Raw genomic sequence first — 18,417 nt, 5'->3', positions numbered from 1 at the left:
GTGGTGCCTGGGAGTGCTGATCTCTGTATCCTGCCTATCAGCTGTGGAGGCCAGAGTTTATCCTAGTGTGAGTGTCATGAGCTTAATTCCTCTAAGTTTGAGTATTTTTTTATAATGTTCTGCTAGAGCTGGCCAAGTATTTCTGAGCTTGATAAGCTGTGCTTTTCAAACCTTCTGTAAAGCATCCTCCCAGCCCCGCTGCCTTGAATCATAGAATTGTACAATGGTTTAGGTTGGAAGGGAGCTCAAAGCTCAGCCTTGCCATAGGCAGGGACACCTCCCACTAAAACAGGTCACTCAAGGCCTCATCCAACCTGGCCTTGAACACCTCCAGGGAGGGAGCAGCCACAACCTCCCTGGGCAGCCTGTGCCAGTGCCTCACCACCCTCACTGTAAAGAACTTCTTACTAACATCCAGTTTGAATCTCCCCTCTGCCAGTTCAAACCCATTACCCCTTGTCCTGTCATTACAAGACCTTGTTAATAGTCCCTCCCCAGCCTTCCTGTGGCCCTCTTCAGATACTGGAAAGCTACTCCAAGGTCTTCTCGAATCCTTCTCTTCTCCAGGCTGCAGAGCCTCAACTCCTTTTGCTTCTAACCCACCTTGCTGATCCTCCAAACTCACCTTGCATGTAAGGCATAGTCTGGGATAAGGTAGAGGGGAGAGAAGAAGGTGGAAGGGTGGTTGGGAGCCCCTCCTGGGCACTCTGGTTTCTGGCAGGGCTGCTGTGTTTCTGTGTTACCTTTAACTTGCCTATTTCTGTCTGTAGCTGTATCTGTTGTAACTCTCTGCTTGTATCTTGTGCTGAGCTGTGAGTATAAAGCTTCATTCCTTAACTCCCAGCTGGCTGAGTCTATTCTAGGTGATTTCATTGGGGGGGAGGGGGGTGGTCAGGGAACTCCCAAACCATCACACATACAGGTATGGGAGAGGTGCTGGACTGTGTCTAACCTGATGTTTGCGTCTTTGTGCAGGTGGCTCTGTTTCTAACATGTATGCTATGAACCTGGCAAGATACAAGTTCTGCCCTGAGATAAAGGAGAAAGGGCTCTCAGGTTTGCCACGGCTCGTCCTGTTCGCTTCAGAGGAGGTAAAAACAAAGCAAAGCTTTTTGAACTTCATTGTTCTCAATGTCTGCAAGATCATAATTTTCATGTCTGTTGAGTACTGTGTTCAGCTCTGGGCCCCCCAGTTTAGGAGGGACACTGAGATGCTTGAGCTTGTCCAGAGAAGGGCAACGAGGCTGGGGAGAGGCCTTGAGCACAGCCCTACGAGGAGAGGCTGAGGGAGCTGGGATTGGTTAGCCTGGAGAAGAGGAGGCTCAGGGCAGACCTTATTGCTGTCTACAGCTACCTGAGGGGAGGTTGTGTCCAGGAGGAGGTTGCTCTCTTCTCTCAGGTGGCCAGCACCAGAACAAGAGGACACAGCCTCAAGCTGCGCCAGGGGAAATTTAGGCTGGAGGTGAGGAGAAAGTTCTTCCCTGAGAGAGTCATTGGACACTGGAATGGGCTGCCCGGGGAGGTGGTGGAGTCGCCGTCCCTGGAGCTGTTCAAGGCAGGACTGGACGTGGCACTTGGTGCCATGGTCTGGCCTTGAGCTCTGTGGTAAAGGGTTGGACTTGATGATCTGTGAGGTCTCTTCCAACCTTGGTGATACTGTGATACTGGCACTGTAAATGGGTCATCAGTGTTTGATGTGCTATGCTGGGGCAAGTCGTGCAAGATGCATGTCCTGGCTTGCCCAGGCGTGATCCCATCATCACCATCGCTCGGCTGGATGGGGGAAGCGGAGCGCAGGGAGAAGACAGGACCTGCCCAGACCTGTTCTTCCCAAATGAGGGAGAGCAAGCTCCTGACTTCACTGATATGGTCAGGTTTGGGAGAGTGCTGTTCTGATTGGTGAGGCTCTGTGACCAAGGGGGCTGTTACATTCGGGCAAACAATCAACAGGCTTTAGCCACATGACTGCTTGGCTTTTGCTTTCGCCTGCTCTGCACTGCTGCCTTACGCTCTGCTTTGCCTGCAGCGGCTTGCAGGACACCAACAGAGCTCTCCTCAAGTGTTTTGGTACTCTCTGATACTATTTTGTGAGTAATTATTCATAAGCCTCTCTATAACTGAATTCTGTTATGCCTTCTGACTTGGCAGAGGGGAGCCTCTCGGGTCTCCCTCGGGGATGAGCGATGTGTTGGCCACAAGATTCTCTTTCCTAAAGAGTTAATATTTGCTGTATTGTTGCTGGTTGTCTCTTAAGTGTTCTAGAGTCCATTTCCCTCTATGTGACACTTTCCATAATCATGCAAAGAACCTATTAGTATTAAAAATCATAATCTTGTGATCCTGTGGTGAGATTGGTAAATATCAAAATTAATAAACCATATTAATTTTGGGATAAATCCTACCCCTACCTTTACAATGGCTGATGGTAAATACTCATGCAGAAACCTCCTTGTTTTCAGAAAGCAAACTTTCATGTTTCTGCTCTTGGAAATTGCTGGAACAATTTACATGGAACACACCTGCAGTGGAGTGGATGTAGTTTCTGTCACGGAGGGGATTTCTCTTGTTCCTCCTCTGTTAGGGGGAGGTGAGAGATTAATTTGAGGTGGTATTCAATTTTTATAAAATTATTTATTAAAATTAATATTTACAAATCTGTACCACCCCCAACCACTCTGTAATCAAGTTCTTTGTGCAAGGTTATGAAAACAGCTGGGATATATTTACAGGGATTGGATTATTAAATGGAAATATCAAATTATCAACAACTATAGACAGAGAGAAAGATTCCCTTAGGCTTAATGCCTCTTAACAACTATGCTGTCTGCCCAGCAGGGGCTGAAACTGTGTCTGCTCTTAAGACAGAGGTAACTTATTTTCCAAAGGAATTAAAGCTTGCTTAGATGTGTTGCTCTTAAGTATTAATCATTAATCACCCTCCCGGGATTGTGTCACAGCAGTGCCCAGTATTTGGGTCTTGGTGAAGCTGGAATCTGTCCCAGGTTGCAGGGGAATGATAAGGTGTTCCCAGTCTCTGGGGTAAACAGGATTTCTCTGACCTTCTCTCCTGGTGTGGTCTCTGCCTCAGTGCTGCTGCTGCTTCTGGATGCCGTGTCCAGGGATGATCAGCTGGCAGGGTTTCCAGGTGCAGGAGCAGGATTTGTCCATGCAGTCTCTGGCACAGTTGTCTCACAGCTAGCAGGCTGTGTTTGTAGGTTAGCAGACAGTCTGGAAGGTCTGCTGAGCCTGGATTCTCCAGGCTTACAGGGCAGCTGGCAAGCAGTGTGCCAGGCTGCAGGGAGGCTTGAGCTCCATAGATGAATGCAGGATAGCAAAGCCAGTGTGTGTGGCTGCTCTAGGCTTAGGCAGGGGCTCTCAGCTCCCCATACATGTACCAAGTGCAGGTGTGCAGGTGCTCTGCTGCTCAAAGGCTTTGCAGACAGCTTAACTGTGCCTTGAGATCAATGCAAGAGGGCTGAGCCTCAGTAATGCTTGCAAGTGAGTAAGGGCCTGATGCTGTGTCTAGGCCATGCAAGCAGATCTGGACTGCTATGTGGATCAGAGAGCTGAGCTCGATCCTCTGAACACTCTGAGTTGTCTGAACATGTGGTGCTTCTTTGTACTCCTCTTTATAGACTCTGAGCCAAGATTCGTGGCTCTTTTGGCCATCTAAAGTGACCAATCAGGCTGGCAGTAAGCCAAACCTTACCTTAATAGGCAGGAGCTGTTTGCCTGGACCCTCCCAATAGGGGATTACCTGGGCAGACCCCAGGGGTACACGGGCTGGGGGTGTGTGTGTTACACAACCTGTTTTCTGCCATAGGTCCTGGCAGAAGAACAGCTCCAGGCATGTAGAGGCATAGGGAGGCCTCAGTTTTGGGGCTGCTGCCCCTCCACCACAGTTTCCTCTGGAAGCCTGCAGCACTTGATTTCCCCACAGCAAAAAGTCTGGCAGGAAGCACAGGTAGGGTTTGGATGGCAAAGTCATTTTCTGCAGGTTTAATTTCTACTAAGCTGAGCACCTGTGGACTTGTGAAATGGCTCTCTGCAGCTTCCACTGCTGTATGTCTGAATCCATCTTAGTGGTGGTTGTGCAGAACCAAACCCGCTCTGAAGCATTTCACTAAAGCCAGCTGGGTCTTTAGACAGCTCTTTAAAATGAGTGACACTGTCAGTTATTGAGTAGTGTCTGCTTAAACCACCAGTGGGAAATTGAGTTTCAATCATAGAATCAGCCAGGTTGGAAGAGACCTCCAAGCTCATCCAGTCCAACCTAGCACCCAGCCCTACCAAATCAACCAGACCATGGCACTAAGTGCCCCAGCCAGGCTTGGCTTCAACACCTCCAGGGACGGCAACTCCACCACCTCCCTGGGCAGCCCATTCCAATGCCAATCACTCTCTCTACCAAGAATTTCCTTTTAATATCCAGCCTAGACCTGTCCTGGCACAACTTGAGACTGTGTCCCCTTGCTCTGTTGCTGGTTGCCTGGGAGAAGAGCCCAACCCCACCTGGCTACAGCCTCCCTTCAGGTAGTTGTAGGCAGCAGTGAGGTCACCCCTGAGCCTCCTCTGCTGCAGGCTGCACCCCCCCAGCTCCCTCAGCCTCTCCTCACAGGGTTTGTGCTCCAGGCCCCTCATCAGCTTCGTTGCCCTTCTCTGGACACCTTCCGGCACCTCAACATCTCCCTTCTATCCTTCTATTGAGGGGCCCACAACTGGACACAGCACTCAAGCTGTGGCCTGAGCAGTGCTGAGCACAGGTAGGGCTGTAGTGCTGCTTGGGGTTGTTGTGGCCAAAGTGCAGAACCCTGTCCTTGGCCTTGTTCAGTCTCATCCCATTGGCCTCTGCCCACCCATCCAGCCTGGCCAGGTCCCTCTGCAGGGCTCTCCTACCCTCCAGCAGCTCCACAGCTGCTCCTAGCTTGGTGTCATCTGCAAACTCACTGATGCTGGACTCAATCCCCTGGTCCAGATCATCAATAAAGATATTGAACAGGACTGTGCCCAGCACTGATCCCTGGGGCACACCACTAGTTCCAGCTGGCAACTGGATGTGGCACCATTCACCACCACTCTCTGGGCCCAGGCCTCCAGCCAGTTCTTGACCCATTTCAGAGTGCATCTGTCCAAGCCATGAGCTGCCAGCTTGGCCAGGAGCTTGTTGTGGCAGACAGTGTCAAAGGCTTTGCTGATGTCCAGGTAGACTCCATCCACAGCCTGCCCTGCATGCACCAGGCAGGAACCTGATCAGAAAAGGAGATCAGGAGATCAGACTCACTCTGAAGATAATTTTTTGATGTTTCTTTCCTTTCACTTGTCCTCAAGTTTTAGGAGTTTATAGTTTGATTGGACAGAGGTTTTACTGATTCTGGCTCCACTATATCAGGGCTGCAGTGGAAGTGAGAATCTCATTGTACTAAGAAGTTACTAGAACAATTTTAGCTCTTAAGTTAATGCCCTGCACAGTTTGCAGTGTGAATAGAAGAAAGTTTTCTTTTGAAGAGACTTAAGGGATGAAAACATTGCATAACTTGTCCAAGATGGCAGATGTGATCCAGAATGAATCCAAATGTCCTAAATAAAGAGCTTTATTATTATTATTATTTCTTTTCCCCAGGCAAGTATATCTATTTCCCTCCTGAAGAGTGTGTATTTGAAGTGACAGGCTAATTCATACTTAATTCATTGCATTGCCTCTCTTAGAAAGTTGAAGGGAACAAATGATTGAAGCAGTCTGTTAATGCTTTTGAAGTGAAGCATATCAAATTTTTCTCATGAAGTAACATTCCATTGCTAGATTTAACTAAAATGCAGAGTCTCATACTCCAAAACAAGCATTTGATTTCATGACAAAGGAAATCTTATTTGGCCCCCCGAGTAATTTTACTTTGGTGGCTTTTTGCTTCACCAGAAAGACCAAAACTGTAAAACACAGAAGTGATGAGGAAAAAATAATGTGCTAAATGGTTTCTGAGGCAGAGAGCTTTATCTCTCATATCTGGCTTGATTCACACAACCATGCTCTCTTTAGTGCTTCATAATCACTTCACAGAATCATAGAATCAACCAGCTTGGCCTCTAAGCTCATCCAGGCCAACCTAGTACCCAGCCCTGGCCAATCAACCAGACCATGGCACTAAGTGCCCTAGCCAGGCTTGGCTGCAACACCTCCAGGCACAGCAACTCCACCACCTCCCTGGGCAGCCCATTCTAATGCCAATCACTCTCTCTGCCAACAACTTCCTAACAACATCCAGCCTGAACTTCCCCTGGCACAACTTGAGACTGTGTCCCCTTGTTCTATTGCTGCTTGCCTGGCAGAAGAGCCCAACCCCACCTGGCTACAGCCTCCCTGCAGGTAGTTGTAGACAGCAATGAGGTCTGCCCTGAGCCTCCTCTTCTGCAGGCTGCACACCCCCAGCTCCCTCAGCCTCTCCTTCATCACCTTCTCTGGACACCTTCCAGCACTTCAACATCTCTCTTGAATTGAGTGGCCCAGAACTGGACACAGCACTCAAGGTGTGGCCTGAGCAGTGCTGAGCACAGGGGCAGAAGAACCTCCCTTGTCCTGCTGCCCACACTGCTCCTGAGCCAGCCCAGGATGCCATTGGCTCTGCTGCCCACCTGGGCACACTGCTGCCTCAGCTTCAGCCTACTATCTATCCACTGCCCTAGGTCCCTCTCTGCCTGACTGCTCTCAGCCACTCTGTCCCCAGCCTGTAGTGCTGCTTGGGGTTGTTGTGACCAAAGTGTAGAACCCTGCATTTAGCCTTGCTTTACTTGCTGTAAAACTGCCACTTTCAGTCGATAGACAGCCTGGCTATGGTCTAAGATCTCTAGTGTGTATTTATGGCTGAGAGTGAGGGAGGAGATGTACATATTCATCACACACTTGTTTTAGGTTGACTGGTGCTGTTTCTGAGTTATGATACAATTTGTGAGTTCCTGAGTACCTTCTTTAAAGTTTGTTTTTTTCAGATCTGTCATGTTGTCAATATATGTAATAAATACTGAAGGTTAAGTCCAGAAGTATTTGTCACACAGCTGTAATTCTGTGCCTTTTTACTTTTGAGGACATATTTGAAGAGGCAAAGGATGAAAACAAAATATAAAAAGCCATGAGGCTGTAAGTAACTCAGAGGTGGGGTTGGTCTCTTCTCCCAGGCAACCTGCTGAACCTAGTAGATAAAAACCAGTGATGGAGGCAATTTGTGTTTTAAGTGATTCACTGCTCAGTTGAAAACACCTCTGCACTTCAACTGAACAACAGCCAACCACTCTGCAACTATCACAATCATAGAATCAGAGAGTCAAGCAAGTTGGAAGAGACGTCCAACATCATCCAGTCCAACCTAGCACCCAGCCCTGTCCAGTCAACCAGACTATGGCACTAAGTGCCTCATCCAGGCTTTGCTTCAACACCTCCAGGGACAGTGACTCCACCACCTCCCTGGGCAGCCCATTCCAATGCCAATCACTCTCTTTGCCAACAACTTCCTCCTAACATCCAGCCTAGACCTGCCCTGGCACAACTTGAGACTGTGTCCCCTTGTTCTGTTGCTGGTTGCCTGGCAGCAGAGCCCAACCCCACCTGGCTACAGCCTCCCTTCAGGTAGCTGCAGACAGCAATGAGGTCTGCCCTGAGCCTCCTCTGCTGCAGGCTGCACACCCCCAGCTCCCTCAGCCTCTCCTCATAATATTTTAATACCCTTATGGATGTAATTTGATATAATGTAAGACTAATTCTCCACCTCTGTATGTTGTTTGTCTTGTAATAACCTGCATGAGCCCTAAGGTCTTTGTGGATGTGTCCTGTCATGAAATTTGAGCTTGCCTAAAATTACCTGACAGTATCAGATCCTGTCTTTCATAGAATCAACCAGGTTGGAAGAGACCTCCAAGATCATCCAGTCCAACATATCTCCTTTGCATGCCTCTATTTACAAAGTGGCTGATGGTGTGGGAAACTTCTTTGTCAACAATGAAAAAGAGCCCTTTGAGATGATCCCTCTCACCCAAATAAGCCTGCCAGGCTTTAATGCCTTTCATGGATTCATGGCCACACAGTCAAATGCCATACGTTTTTCATGCTAATGTCCTGCAGTAACTGCATTTGTATGAACTCTCTTGAAGCAAACCAATTTACCACCTGGCTTCACCTCCTGTGTAGGAAGTAGCAATTTTAGATGTGTTCATAGTTGCTGGAGTATGTGATGTTTCAACTCTTTAGTACTGAGAGTACTGCCCTTCAGCCAGACTGGGACAGGCTGCAGGGGTGGGCAGGGAGAAATGGAATGAAATTCAACAAGGGCAAGTGCAGAGTCTGGCACCTGGGGAAGAACAACCCCAGGGAGCAGGATAGGCTGGGGACTGAGCTGTTGGAGAGCAGTGAAGGGGAGAAGGATCTGAGGGTCTTAATGGATGGAAGATTGGCCATGAGCCAGCAATGTGCTCTGGTGGCCAGGAGGGACAATGCCATTCTGGGGTGGATTAGAAGGGCTGTGGTTAGTAGGTCAAGAGATGTGTCCTGCTGAGGCCACATCTGGAGTACTGTGTCCAGTTCTGGGCCCCCGAGTTCAAGAGGGACATAGAACTGCTTGAGAGAGTCCAGCACAGAGCCACAAAGATGCTGAAGGGAATGGAACAGCTCTGTTAGGAGGAGAGCCTGAGGGAGCTGGGGCTGTGCTGTTTGAGGAAGAGGAGCCTGAGAGGTGACCTGAGCAATGGTTATCAATATGTGCAGGTGAGTGCCAGGAGGCTGGAGCCAGGCTCTGCTGGGTGATGCCAGTGACAGCACAAGGGGCACTGGGTGGAAACTGAGGCAGAGGAAGTTTGATTCAAACATGAGGAGGAATTTTTTCCCTGTGAGGATGACTGAGCACTGGCACAGGCTGCCCAGGGGAGTTGTGGAGTCTCCCTCTCTGGAGATATTCAAGAGCTGCCTGGATGTGTTCCTGTGTGATCTGGTCTAGGAGGTCCTGCTCTGGCAGGGGTTGGACTGGAAGAGCTTTGGAGGTCCCTTCCAGCCCCTGACAATCTGTGGTTCTGTGATTCTATGATGATGTGAAAAAGAAGCAGTGTTTAGTTTTTGAGATGAGCAGTGCTAATTCAAGGATTGGATGATTTTGCTTGTGAGAACTGTGCAGTTCTGTGGATTGCTGCATATTCCAGAGTCTGACCTTATGAGAGGATAAGCATTCGGAATGCTGCAGGTTGAGCAGAGTGGTTTTGACATCCAAAAATCTATTCAAAGTAAGACTACTTATATTGAATTTCCAGGTTTATCTTGAGTGTGGATTAAGCCAAGACCAGCATACTGTTGTTCTGGAATTAAGACAAAGTGCCCTAGTGCTGGGATAACAGATTACAGCAGAGCAGGTCCTTAATAGAGCTGACTGTTGGAAACACGGTAAAATATACCCTGGGATGTTTGCTTACCATAAAGCTTTTATCAGTTATGAAATAGACTGGGCTTGAGTATCCTGAGTTGGAAGGCAGAAGGGCTCTGCAGTGGGACCTTGACCGCCTGGACAGATGGGCAGAGTCCAAGGGGATGGAGTTCAATAGCTCCAAGTGCAGGGTGCTGCACTTTGGCCACAACAACCCCATGCAGAGGTACAGGCTGGGGTCGGAGTGGCTGGAGAGCAGCCAGACAGAGAAGGATCTGGGGGTGCTGATTGATACCCACCTGAACATGAGCCAGCAGTGTGCCCAGGTGGCCAAGAGAGCCAGTGGCATCCTGGCTTGCATCAGGAATGGTGTGGCCAGCAGGAGCAGGGAGGTCATTCTGCCCCTGTACTCTGCACTGGTTAGACCTCACCTTGAGTACTGTGTTCAGTTCTGGACCCCCCAGTTTAGAAGGGACATTGAGATGCTTGAGCGTGTCCAGAGAAGGGCAACGAGGCTGGGGAGAGGCCTTGAGCACAGCCCTACGAGGAGAGGCTGAGGGAGCTGGGATTGGTTAGCCTGGAGAAGAGGAGGCTCAGGGGAGACCTTATTGCTGTCTACAACTACCTGAGGGGTGGTTGTAGCCAGGAGGAGGTTGCTTTCTTCTCTCAGGTGGCCAGCACCAGAACAAGAGGACACAGCCTCAGGCTGTGCCAGGGGAGATTTAGGCTGGAGGTGAGGAGAAAGTTCTTCCCTGAGAGAGTCATTGGACACTGGAATGGGCTGCCCGGGGAGGTGGTGGAGTCGCCGTCCCTGGAGCTGTTCAAGGCAGGACTGGACGTGGCACTTGGTGCCATGGTCTGGCCTTGAGCTCTGTGGTAAAGGGTTGGACTTGATGATCTGTGAGGTCTCTTCCAACCCTGATGATACTGGGATACTGTGATACTGTGATCCTTCTTATTAGAGCCATTTTACCACGTTCTGATTGATTCAATACCCATTTCTAACATCCTTTGAGCAGGTGAGGGGCCTCTTTTACCCTCTCTTCATGGCTTCATACACTGATACCCTGTGTTCAGCGCAAAGGTGGCTGTGTGGACTCATTCAAAGATATCCCTCAAATTCTTTGCTGTGAAATAGTGGCTTCATTTTCCGAGAAACGCAGGCAGATCCATGTGGGAATGCAGTGTGGGAAGGAACAAGCAGGCTGAGCATTCCAACCTTGGTTCCCACAGCTGCAGGATACCTTATCTGGGCAAGAAAGACTAGATGAGGCACTTAGTGCCATGGTCTGGTTGATTGGTTAGGGCTGGGTGCTAGGTTGGGCTGGATGAGCTTGGAGGTCTCTTCCAACCTGGTTGATTCTATGATTCTGTGATTCTAAGAAGAGATAGTGGACATCTGGTTAATGAGAAAAACAAGCCATGATGTATATAAAAGACTGAGTTGTGCTTGCCTTGGTTGTGCCAATGTGTAGGTGTGTGCTCTATGCTCAAGACTGTATAAATGGAGTCAGAACAAGCAATAAAGGTCTCTGGTAGGATTCAATTTGAAACATGTGGAGTCCATGTGGCATCGCTCTGATCATATTGGACTGTGTGGCATTGTCCATTGACCTCTGGCAACAGCAACAGATCCAGACTGAAGCCTTTTGCAAAATCCCTGTTTCTGCATGCTCTGAGCCCTGCCTAAGGCCTGCTGGCTTTCAAGGCTGCTAAGAGTCACGTTCATGTGAACAATGTTCACAGCACTGTGATTTTCAGGTCTTTTTTTTCAGAGCTAAGACTTTGAAAGCCTTGAAAGTACCAAATGCAGCACATCTAAAGGCTTTGGTAAGTCCTGGGACTTGAGCTCCTTGAAGTTGTGAGCAGAGCTGCTGGACCAGGCCAAGGGTCAGTTTAGCATAGTGTCCTGTCTGTGGCAGTGGCCAGCAGCAGACAGTTTAGCATAGTGTCCTGTCTGTGGCAGTGGCCAGCAGCAGACAGTTTAGCATAGTGTCCTGTCTGTGGCAGTGGCCAGCAGCAGACAGTTTAGCATAGTGTCCTGTCTGTGGCAGTGGCCAGCAGCAGACAGTTTAGCATAGTGTCCTGTCTGTGGCAGTGGCCAGCAGCAGACATATGGAATAATCAGCAGAATGAAGTGGTATGTGGTATGAATTTGCCCCAGCTAACTCAGACGGCCTCTGGGAATATAAATGAAGCTATTTATTTTACAGCAGCAAATATACAGGCAGCTATTTACAATATATACACTTATATACAGAAATATACAAAGGATAAACAATACAGAAGCACAACTCCCCTCCCAGAAACCTGAGTCCCCAGGAGGGGCTCTCAAACCACCCCAACACCTCCCCTTGCCCTCTCAACCTTACCCCAGTTCTCAGGAAGAAGAGAGGAGCAGCCAAGAGGTTAGGGAGCAAGGTTAGTGGGAGCAGGGTTAATGAGATGCAGCTAGGTCTGAAGGCAAAGGCAGAAATGAAAGACAAAATGGAGAATGTTTTACTTCTTCTTCCCAGAGCTCTCAGTGTGACTGTGAGCAAAGAGAGACAATTGTTTTTCATTTCACTGCCCATTATCTACTTCTTTTACCAAAACATTCTAGCTTGCTTCAAACTAGCACATGGTAGAGGCTCCAGCTGTATCGCAGGATGCAACTGAATGGCAGGCCCAGGTTTTAAGAACTGATGTTTAAAGGCTTTCAGCCCTGTCCTTTGCTTCTTGTCTGTTGACTCTAGTAGCCTTCAGACTCTTCTTCTCATACATTTCATAACTTCCATTTATCAATACCTTTGACTCAGTTCTATTAAAAGCCACGGAAACAATTAACAGCTCTTACCTGATGGCACTTCAGCAACCTCTGCTTCTCATTCTAATGCAGAACTAGCTTAAAAAGAATGGCAGGGAACAGAGAAAGGTGAGAGGCTTTGTACCCCACACTACAAATGGTGCCTTCAGTGTCTGTCATTCTTAGTTACTGTTATGAAGGGGTACTTAGTTTGTGCTAGTTTGAGTGTGCTAGTGTGAGCCTATCTAGAATGTTTTGGTGAGAAGAACTAGATTACAGGCTGTGAAAGGAAAACAATGGTGATGTCTACTTCGCTCATAGGCTTGCTGAGATGTATAAAACCAGGAGTCAAAACATTGATAAGGCACTTTTGCTGGTGAACTCTGAGCTGCATCTCTCTCTGACCTCACCCTCCGTTTCTTTGACTAATCCACTTTGCTTCCTAACTCCCTGGCTGAACCTCCATTCTTCCTTGGGACTGGGGTAAGGTTGAGAGGGGGAGGGGGGAGGTGAAAGGGCAGTTAGGAGCCCCTCCTGGGGACTCAGGTTTCTGGGAGGGCTGTTGTGTTTCTGTATCATCTTTTACCTTGTATATTTCTATATATAACTGTATAGACTGTGACTCTCTGCTTGTATATTGTGCAAACTTGTGAATATAAAGCTTCATTCCTTAACTCCTAGACTGGCTGATTCTAGTCTGTGTGATTTACAGAGTGTGGGAGGGAAGGGAACACCCAAACCATCACCTAATTAATGTGAGATTATTTATTAATGTGAGAGGAGGCTCAGGGCAGACCTCATTGCTGCGTGCAACTACCTGAAGGGAGGCTGTAGCCAGGTGGGGTTGGGCTCTTCTGCCAGGCAACCAGCAACAGAACAAGGGGATGCAGTCTCAAGTTGTGCCAGGGGAGGTCTAGGCTGGATGTGAGGAGGAAGTTGTTGGCGGAGAGAGTGATTGGCATTGGAATGGGCTGCCCAGGGAGGTGATGGAATTGTCATCCCTGGAGGTGTTGAAGCCAAGTCTGGATGAGGCACTTAGTGCCATGGTCTGGTTGATTGGATAGAGCTGGGTGCTAGGTTGGCCTGGATGATCTTGGAGGTCTCTTCCAACCTGGTCGAGTTTATGATTCTATTCTATGATTCTGTAGCTTCCCCAAATTAATGCTGTTTCTTAATTTTGATATTCAGAACTTGCCACCCCCAGCCACTAACTTTAATAATAATGGGTTCTTCACACGGTCATGGCAATGTTATACAGATAATAACCAGATCTAGAAATAACTTGCAAAAATAGATAAACATTACTTGACCTGGAAGAGAAGTTCCTGTGGTCAATACATCAGTTGCCCATGAGATGGACTCAAGGAGGTCCTTTCTGCTTATGGCAGAAGGCAGTGGTGAATTACAAGAGGCTTTTTTACTCACAAAATATTCTCTCCTGACTCATGGGGCTAGCCACAGATTCAGACAGTACCCAAAGGCTTTCAGGGAATTCTGTTACTGTCAGCCTATGAGACTTGATTCTTCCCAGGCTTCAGAGGGCTAGGGAAAGGAGGCAGACAATCTCTGGCCTTATCTTGGTTCCTCTGGATGGTCTGTGTATCTCCAGGACTTCCCATCTTGGCAGGAGGCTTTCAGGAGCAAGCAGGGTGCCTTGAGATGTGCAGTCTCAGCACAATGTCACGCTGGCTGTGCAGGCTGATTGCATGCAGGCGTTTAGAGCCCTGGGAAACTCGAGGCAGGCAGTTTCCAGGCAATTCAGGATGCAGTGAGGCAGTAAGCAACAGCAGCAGGCAACAGCAGGCACGAATACAGTGGCAGAGCACACTGCATTACCTGCTCAATGCTTTTATCAATGTAGCCTGAGACTAATGGACCTTTGGACACAGAACAGCCAATCAGAATGGCAGTTAGCCAAGCTTGACCATATCAGATGAAGACATAGGCTTGCTTTACCCAAATTTGGGGAAATCATAGGCCTTGCACAAGGCAGGCACAAGCTAAGTGTGTGTACCTTGTGTACCACAGGAGCAGAACAAGTCTGGGTGGGCGGGCTGAGTCCTTAGACTCAGTGGCTCCAGGTTCTTTGTCCTCTTTCCTTCGGTTGCTTCTCACCACAACAGAAGGAGGGAGAGCAGAAAAACATGCCTGGGCAAGGCAGGACATATATAAGCCTGGTTTTGGCCTTTCAGGCCTACCATGACAATTACACAATGGTCTTGGTGCTGTGTAGCTTCATCAGTTTGATTTTTGTGTTCGACTATGCTCTTTGCAGTGCACACTCATTTTTTTTCCCATGTCTCTTTGCTTAGTGCCATTACTCCATGAAAAAGGCAGCCTCCTTCCTGGGTATTGGTACAGAGAACGTTTACTTCATCAAAACAGATGCCAGGTAAGCAAGCCAATGTCATGGCTGTGCTCTCTGAGCCTCTTTGACATGCAGTACCGCTGTGCATTGCCAACCTGTTTGAATGTAACTGAACAAAGTTTTAAATCTGTGTCCCTTAGAGGTAAGATGATACCTGAGGAACTGGAGAAACAAGTCCAACGGGCCAGGAAAGAGGTGAGAGGGAGAAAGAGAGCTTGAAGGAGAGAGAAGTGTATGCAGACTGTATGCTTGTGTTTTAGTCTTCCTTTTTTTTTTCCACTCAAAGCAAGCAAAGCTCTTAAAAATAGGGCAGCTCCTGTTACCAAACAGGGCAGCTCCTGTTACCAAACAGGGCAGCTCCTGTTACCAAACAGGGCAGCTCCTGTTACCAAACAGGGCAGCTCCTGTTACCATGCCCTTCTTACAGACCTAATCTGTTTGCTGTAAACTCAGAGACAAAGCCAAGTCTCTTACACTCTTACAAGGGATAAAAATTCCACAGGCTGACATGAAAGTCCTGAGTACATCACTGCTCTGAAGTATTTAGTGCATTTTGTCCAGGATTCCTTCTGTCCTTGATTCTTTCTTAAGTGGGTGTAGTATTTGTTGTACTTAAATGATAGAGGGTGACAGTAGATCCTTAAGTGAACTTGGAGCACTACCTGCTGTAATCACCTTCTGCACTCAGCAAGACCTGTAACCTCTGGCTTAGTCTTCAAAACTGTCACCCAAGGTGCAAGTGTTAAATTGGTGGTTGGAGGCCACACCTCGAGTGTTGTGTTCAGTTTTGAGCATCTCAATGTAAGAGAGATGTGGAGGTGCTGGAGCAGGTCCAGAGGAGGGCAACAAAGCTGGGGAATGGCCTGGAGATTAAATCTTATGAGGAGTGACTGAGAGAGCTGGGGATGGTTAGTGTGAAACAGAAGAGGCTGAGGGCAGACCTCATTGCTGGCTACAGCTACCTGAAGAGACATTGTGGAGAGGCTGCTGCTGGGCTCTGCTCACAGGGAACTAGAGACAGAACAAGGGGGAATGGCCTCAAGCTCAGGCTGGGGAGGTTTGGATTAGATATCAGGAAAGAGTTTTTTGTGGAGAGAGTGGTGAGGGAGTGGAATGAGCTGCCCAGGGAGGTGGTGGAGTCACCCAGCCTGGCTGTGTTTCAGGGTGGTTTGGATGTGGTGCTTAGGGCTATGGTTTAGGGTGAATCTTGTGGAGCAGGGTTCTAGGTTGGACTTGGTGATGCTGAGGAGCTTTGCCAACCTGGATGCCTCTGTGATTCTGTGGGGGGACCTTTGACTCTGTAGCTGTGGGGAAATGGCATAGCTAACAGACTGGGTGCAGAAGAGAGATGTGTGCCTCACTTGCAAGTGTCTTGTACTGGAGCTTCAGGCTGATTTGTAAGCTTGCTTGACTTGTGTGGTAGATTGCACCAGTTATTCTTTGTGAATGCATGGGATAAATCTAAATTCATTCCAAGGCTACTTTTCATTGCTGTAACAGTTCTTACAGACATGTAGAAGTCCTAATAAATCATCATGATACCTTCTAACAATTCTCTGCATCGTGGGGGTAGAAATGTCTCTGTAAACCCTGAATCAAGCTGGTCTCTGTTTTAGAAGTGGTGACACTTTGTTTGCATAGAGCCAGCAGATGTCAGCTGGAGTTACGTGACTCAGGTGTAGAGTTTGATTTTTCAGCTGATATCTGGTCCCAGTGAAGCCTCAATTAGTTACATCAACAGAGAGATTTCCATCATCTGAGAGACTTAATTCACTGCAGATGAATTCTGGGGGTCCCAGGTTGTACAGCTGAATGACTTTGGTAACTGCATTGTTATGCTGTGTGCCTGATGCTGAAGCAAGCATAGAAGTTCCCTCAGCATGTGTTTCCCAGCAAGTGAGACCACACAGTCATTGCTGGGGCTAATACCAGCAGGCTTCATCAGTTCCTTTGTTGTCTCATTCTGTGATCTGCAGTAGGTACAGGCAAGTATATCTGCAGTGGTACGTGGTCTAGCCTGCTATTGCAGTTGCACCCCTGCTATTAACTGAGAGGGGAAGCAATCAGCAAAGCCACTGGAGCAAAGTGGGTGGTTTGTGGTGGTTGTCTGAGGCTGCAGCCTGACAGAAATTTTGCTTATCCCCCCAGTGGTCTCTCTCCTAACACTCAGTTATCTACAAACCTTCCTGTGTTCCAGATGGGTAAAAGCAGAGCAGTGCTTTGCTGTAGATCCATCATGAGGGTCAGGCTGTCCCAGTGGTGGTAGATGCCAGTGCTGCCAGCTGCAGTGTTCCCTAAGAGGAGGCCAAAAAAGGGGCAGTGTAGGGGTGTGATGGTTTGGGTGTTACCTGCTCCTCCACACTTAAAATCATCCAGACTAGACTCAGCTGGCTGGGAGTTAAGGAATGAAGCTTTATACTTGCAGCTTAGCACAAGATGCAAGCAGAGAGTTACAATAATTACAGCTCTGGACAGAAATAGGCAAGTTAAAGGTAGTACAGAAACACAACAGCCCTTCCAGAAACCAGAGTGCCCAGGAGGGGCTCCCAACCACCCTTCCACCTTCTACCCAGCCCTCTACCTTGTCCCAGATTTTGCTTTACATTCAAGGTGAGTTTGGAGACTCAGCCAGGGGGCTTAGGAAGCAGAAGGCTTAGTCAGGCAGGTTACAGAAGTGCCTGCAGCCCAAAAAGCCAGGGAGAGAGACTCTGTTATCTATGTTTGTGTTCTTGTTCTTATACATCTCAGCAAGCCTATGGGTGCAGTAGCCATCAGCATTGTTTCCTTTTCACTTCTCACCCAGATATTCTAGCTAGCTTCAAACCAGCACCAGGGGCAAGGCAGGGGGAAGCCCTAGAGGGAAGAGCTCTTTCCTTGCATGGCCAGCCTGCTAGCTGAGCTACTTGCATCATTTTATTCAGTAAAGATGGCAGTAAAATGCAGGAAACTGAGAAGTGAAGATCAGTGCACCAAGAGAGAGCTGAAACATCATGTGTCTGATACTGACAGAAGTAACAACCTGAAGGCGAAGTTTGCCCTGAGATGATGCTAACTGGGAATGGAAGATGCTTGTGTGCGTGGTGCTGTTAGGTTACAGGCTGGACTTGATGATCTCAGAGGTCTGTTCCAGCCTCAGTGATTCTGTGCCCACTTTTGGTTGTGTCTGTGAGGTTTTTTGTTTGTTTTTCCAAAGCAAGGGTCAGCGTTTTGCATACAGAACCCTCTGCTGGGAAACTGCAGTGTAGGCTGCCGTAGACCTTTCTCACTTTAGCTCTGCAGATACAGTGGAGAAAATGAGCCCTGCGAATGACAGTGTTTTGTTCTGAATGCTCTTGCAGGGGTCAGCACCGTTTCTTGTCTGTGCTACAGCAGGCACAACAGTGCTGGGAGCGTTTGATCCTCTGGATGAAGTCGCCAGCATCTGTGAGCAGCACGGCCTCTGGCTGCACGTCGACGTGAGTTCTCTGCTCCGCGCTTGGGCTTAGCCTGGCTGGCTTTGATGAGTGCTGTCTTGCTTTTGACTCTTGGTGCTTCATGTGGGCCTAAGTTGAGCTTTAATAACTTCTCAGCTTTTTGCCAGAAGTGTTTCTGATGTGTTCCCCGTGGTGAGAAACAGTAAATAATTCATAGAATCAAGCAGGTAGGAAGAGACCTCCAAGATCATCCAGTCCAACCTAGCACCCAGCCCTAGCCAGTCAACCAGACCATGGCACTAAGTGCCTCATCCAGGCTTTTCTTGAACACCTCCAGGGATGGTGACTCCACCACCTCCCTGGGCAGCCCATTCCAATGCCAATCACTCTCTTGGCCAACAACTTCCTCCTGACATCCAGCCTAGACCTGCCCTGGCACAACTTGAGACTGTGTCCCCT

General features: G+C 48.4%; 1 protein-coding gene across 3 annotated transcripts in view; it reads left to right on the top strand.

The window, feature by feature from the left end:
- The window catches only part of GADL1 (glutamate decarboxylase like 1), a 120,952-nt gene that overhangs the window by 28,488 nt on the left and 74,047 nt on the right, over window positions 1-18,417 (top strand). For all 3 annotated transcript variants that reach the window (XM_064169623.1, XM_064169624.1, XM_064169625.1), the window contains exons 6-9: window positions 976-1,091; window positions 14,490-14,569; window positions 14,686-14,740; window positions 17,884-18,000. In XM_064169623.1, the coding sequence (XP_064025693.1) occupies window positions 976-1,091; window positions 14,490-14,569; window positions 14,686-14,740; window positions 17,884-18,000 (368 nt within the window). The remainder of the gene's footprint in view (window positions 1-975; window positions 1,092-14,489; window positions 14,570-14,685; window positions 14,741-17,883; window positions 18,001-18,417) is intronic.

The sequence above is a fragment of the Pogoniulus pusillus genome, chromosome 32 (genome assembly GCF_015220805.1).
Source record: "Pogoniulus pusillus isolate bPogPus1 chromosome 32, bPogPus1.pri, whole genome shotgun sequence".
In the NCBI taxonomy this organism is placed as follows: Eukaryota; Metazoa; Chordata; class Aves; order Piciformes; family Lybiidae; genus Pogoniulus; species Pogoniulus pusillus.
Note: the sequence above shows the minus strand (reverse complement) of the source record. Positions and strands in the feature narration are given on the sequence as shown.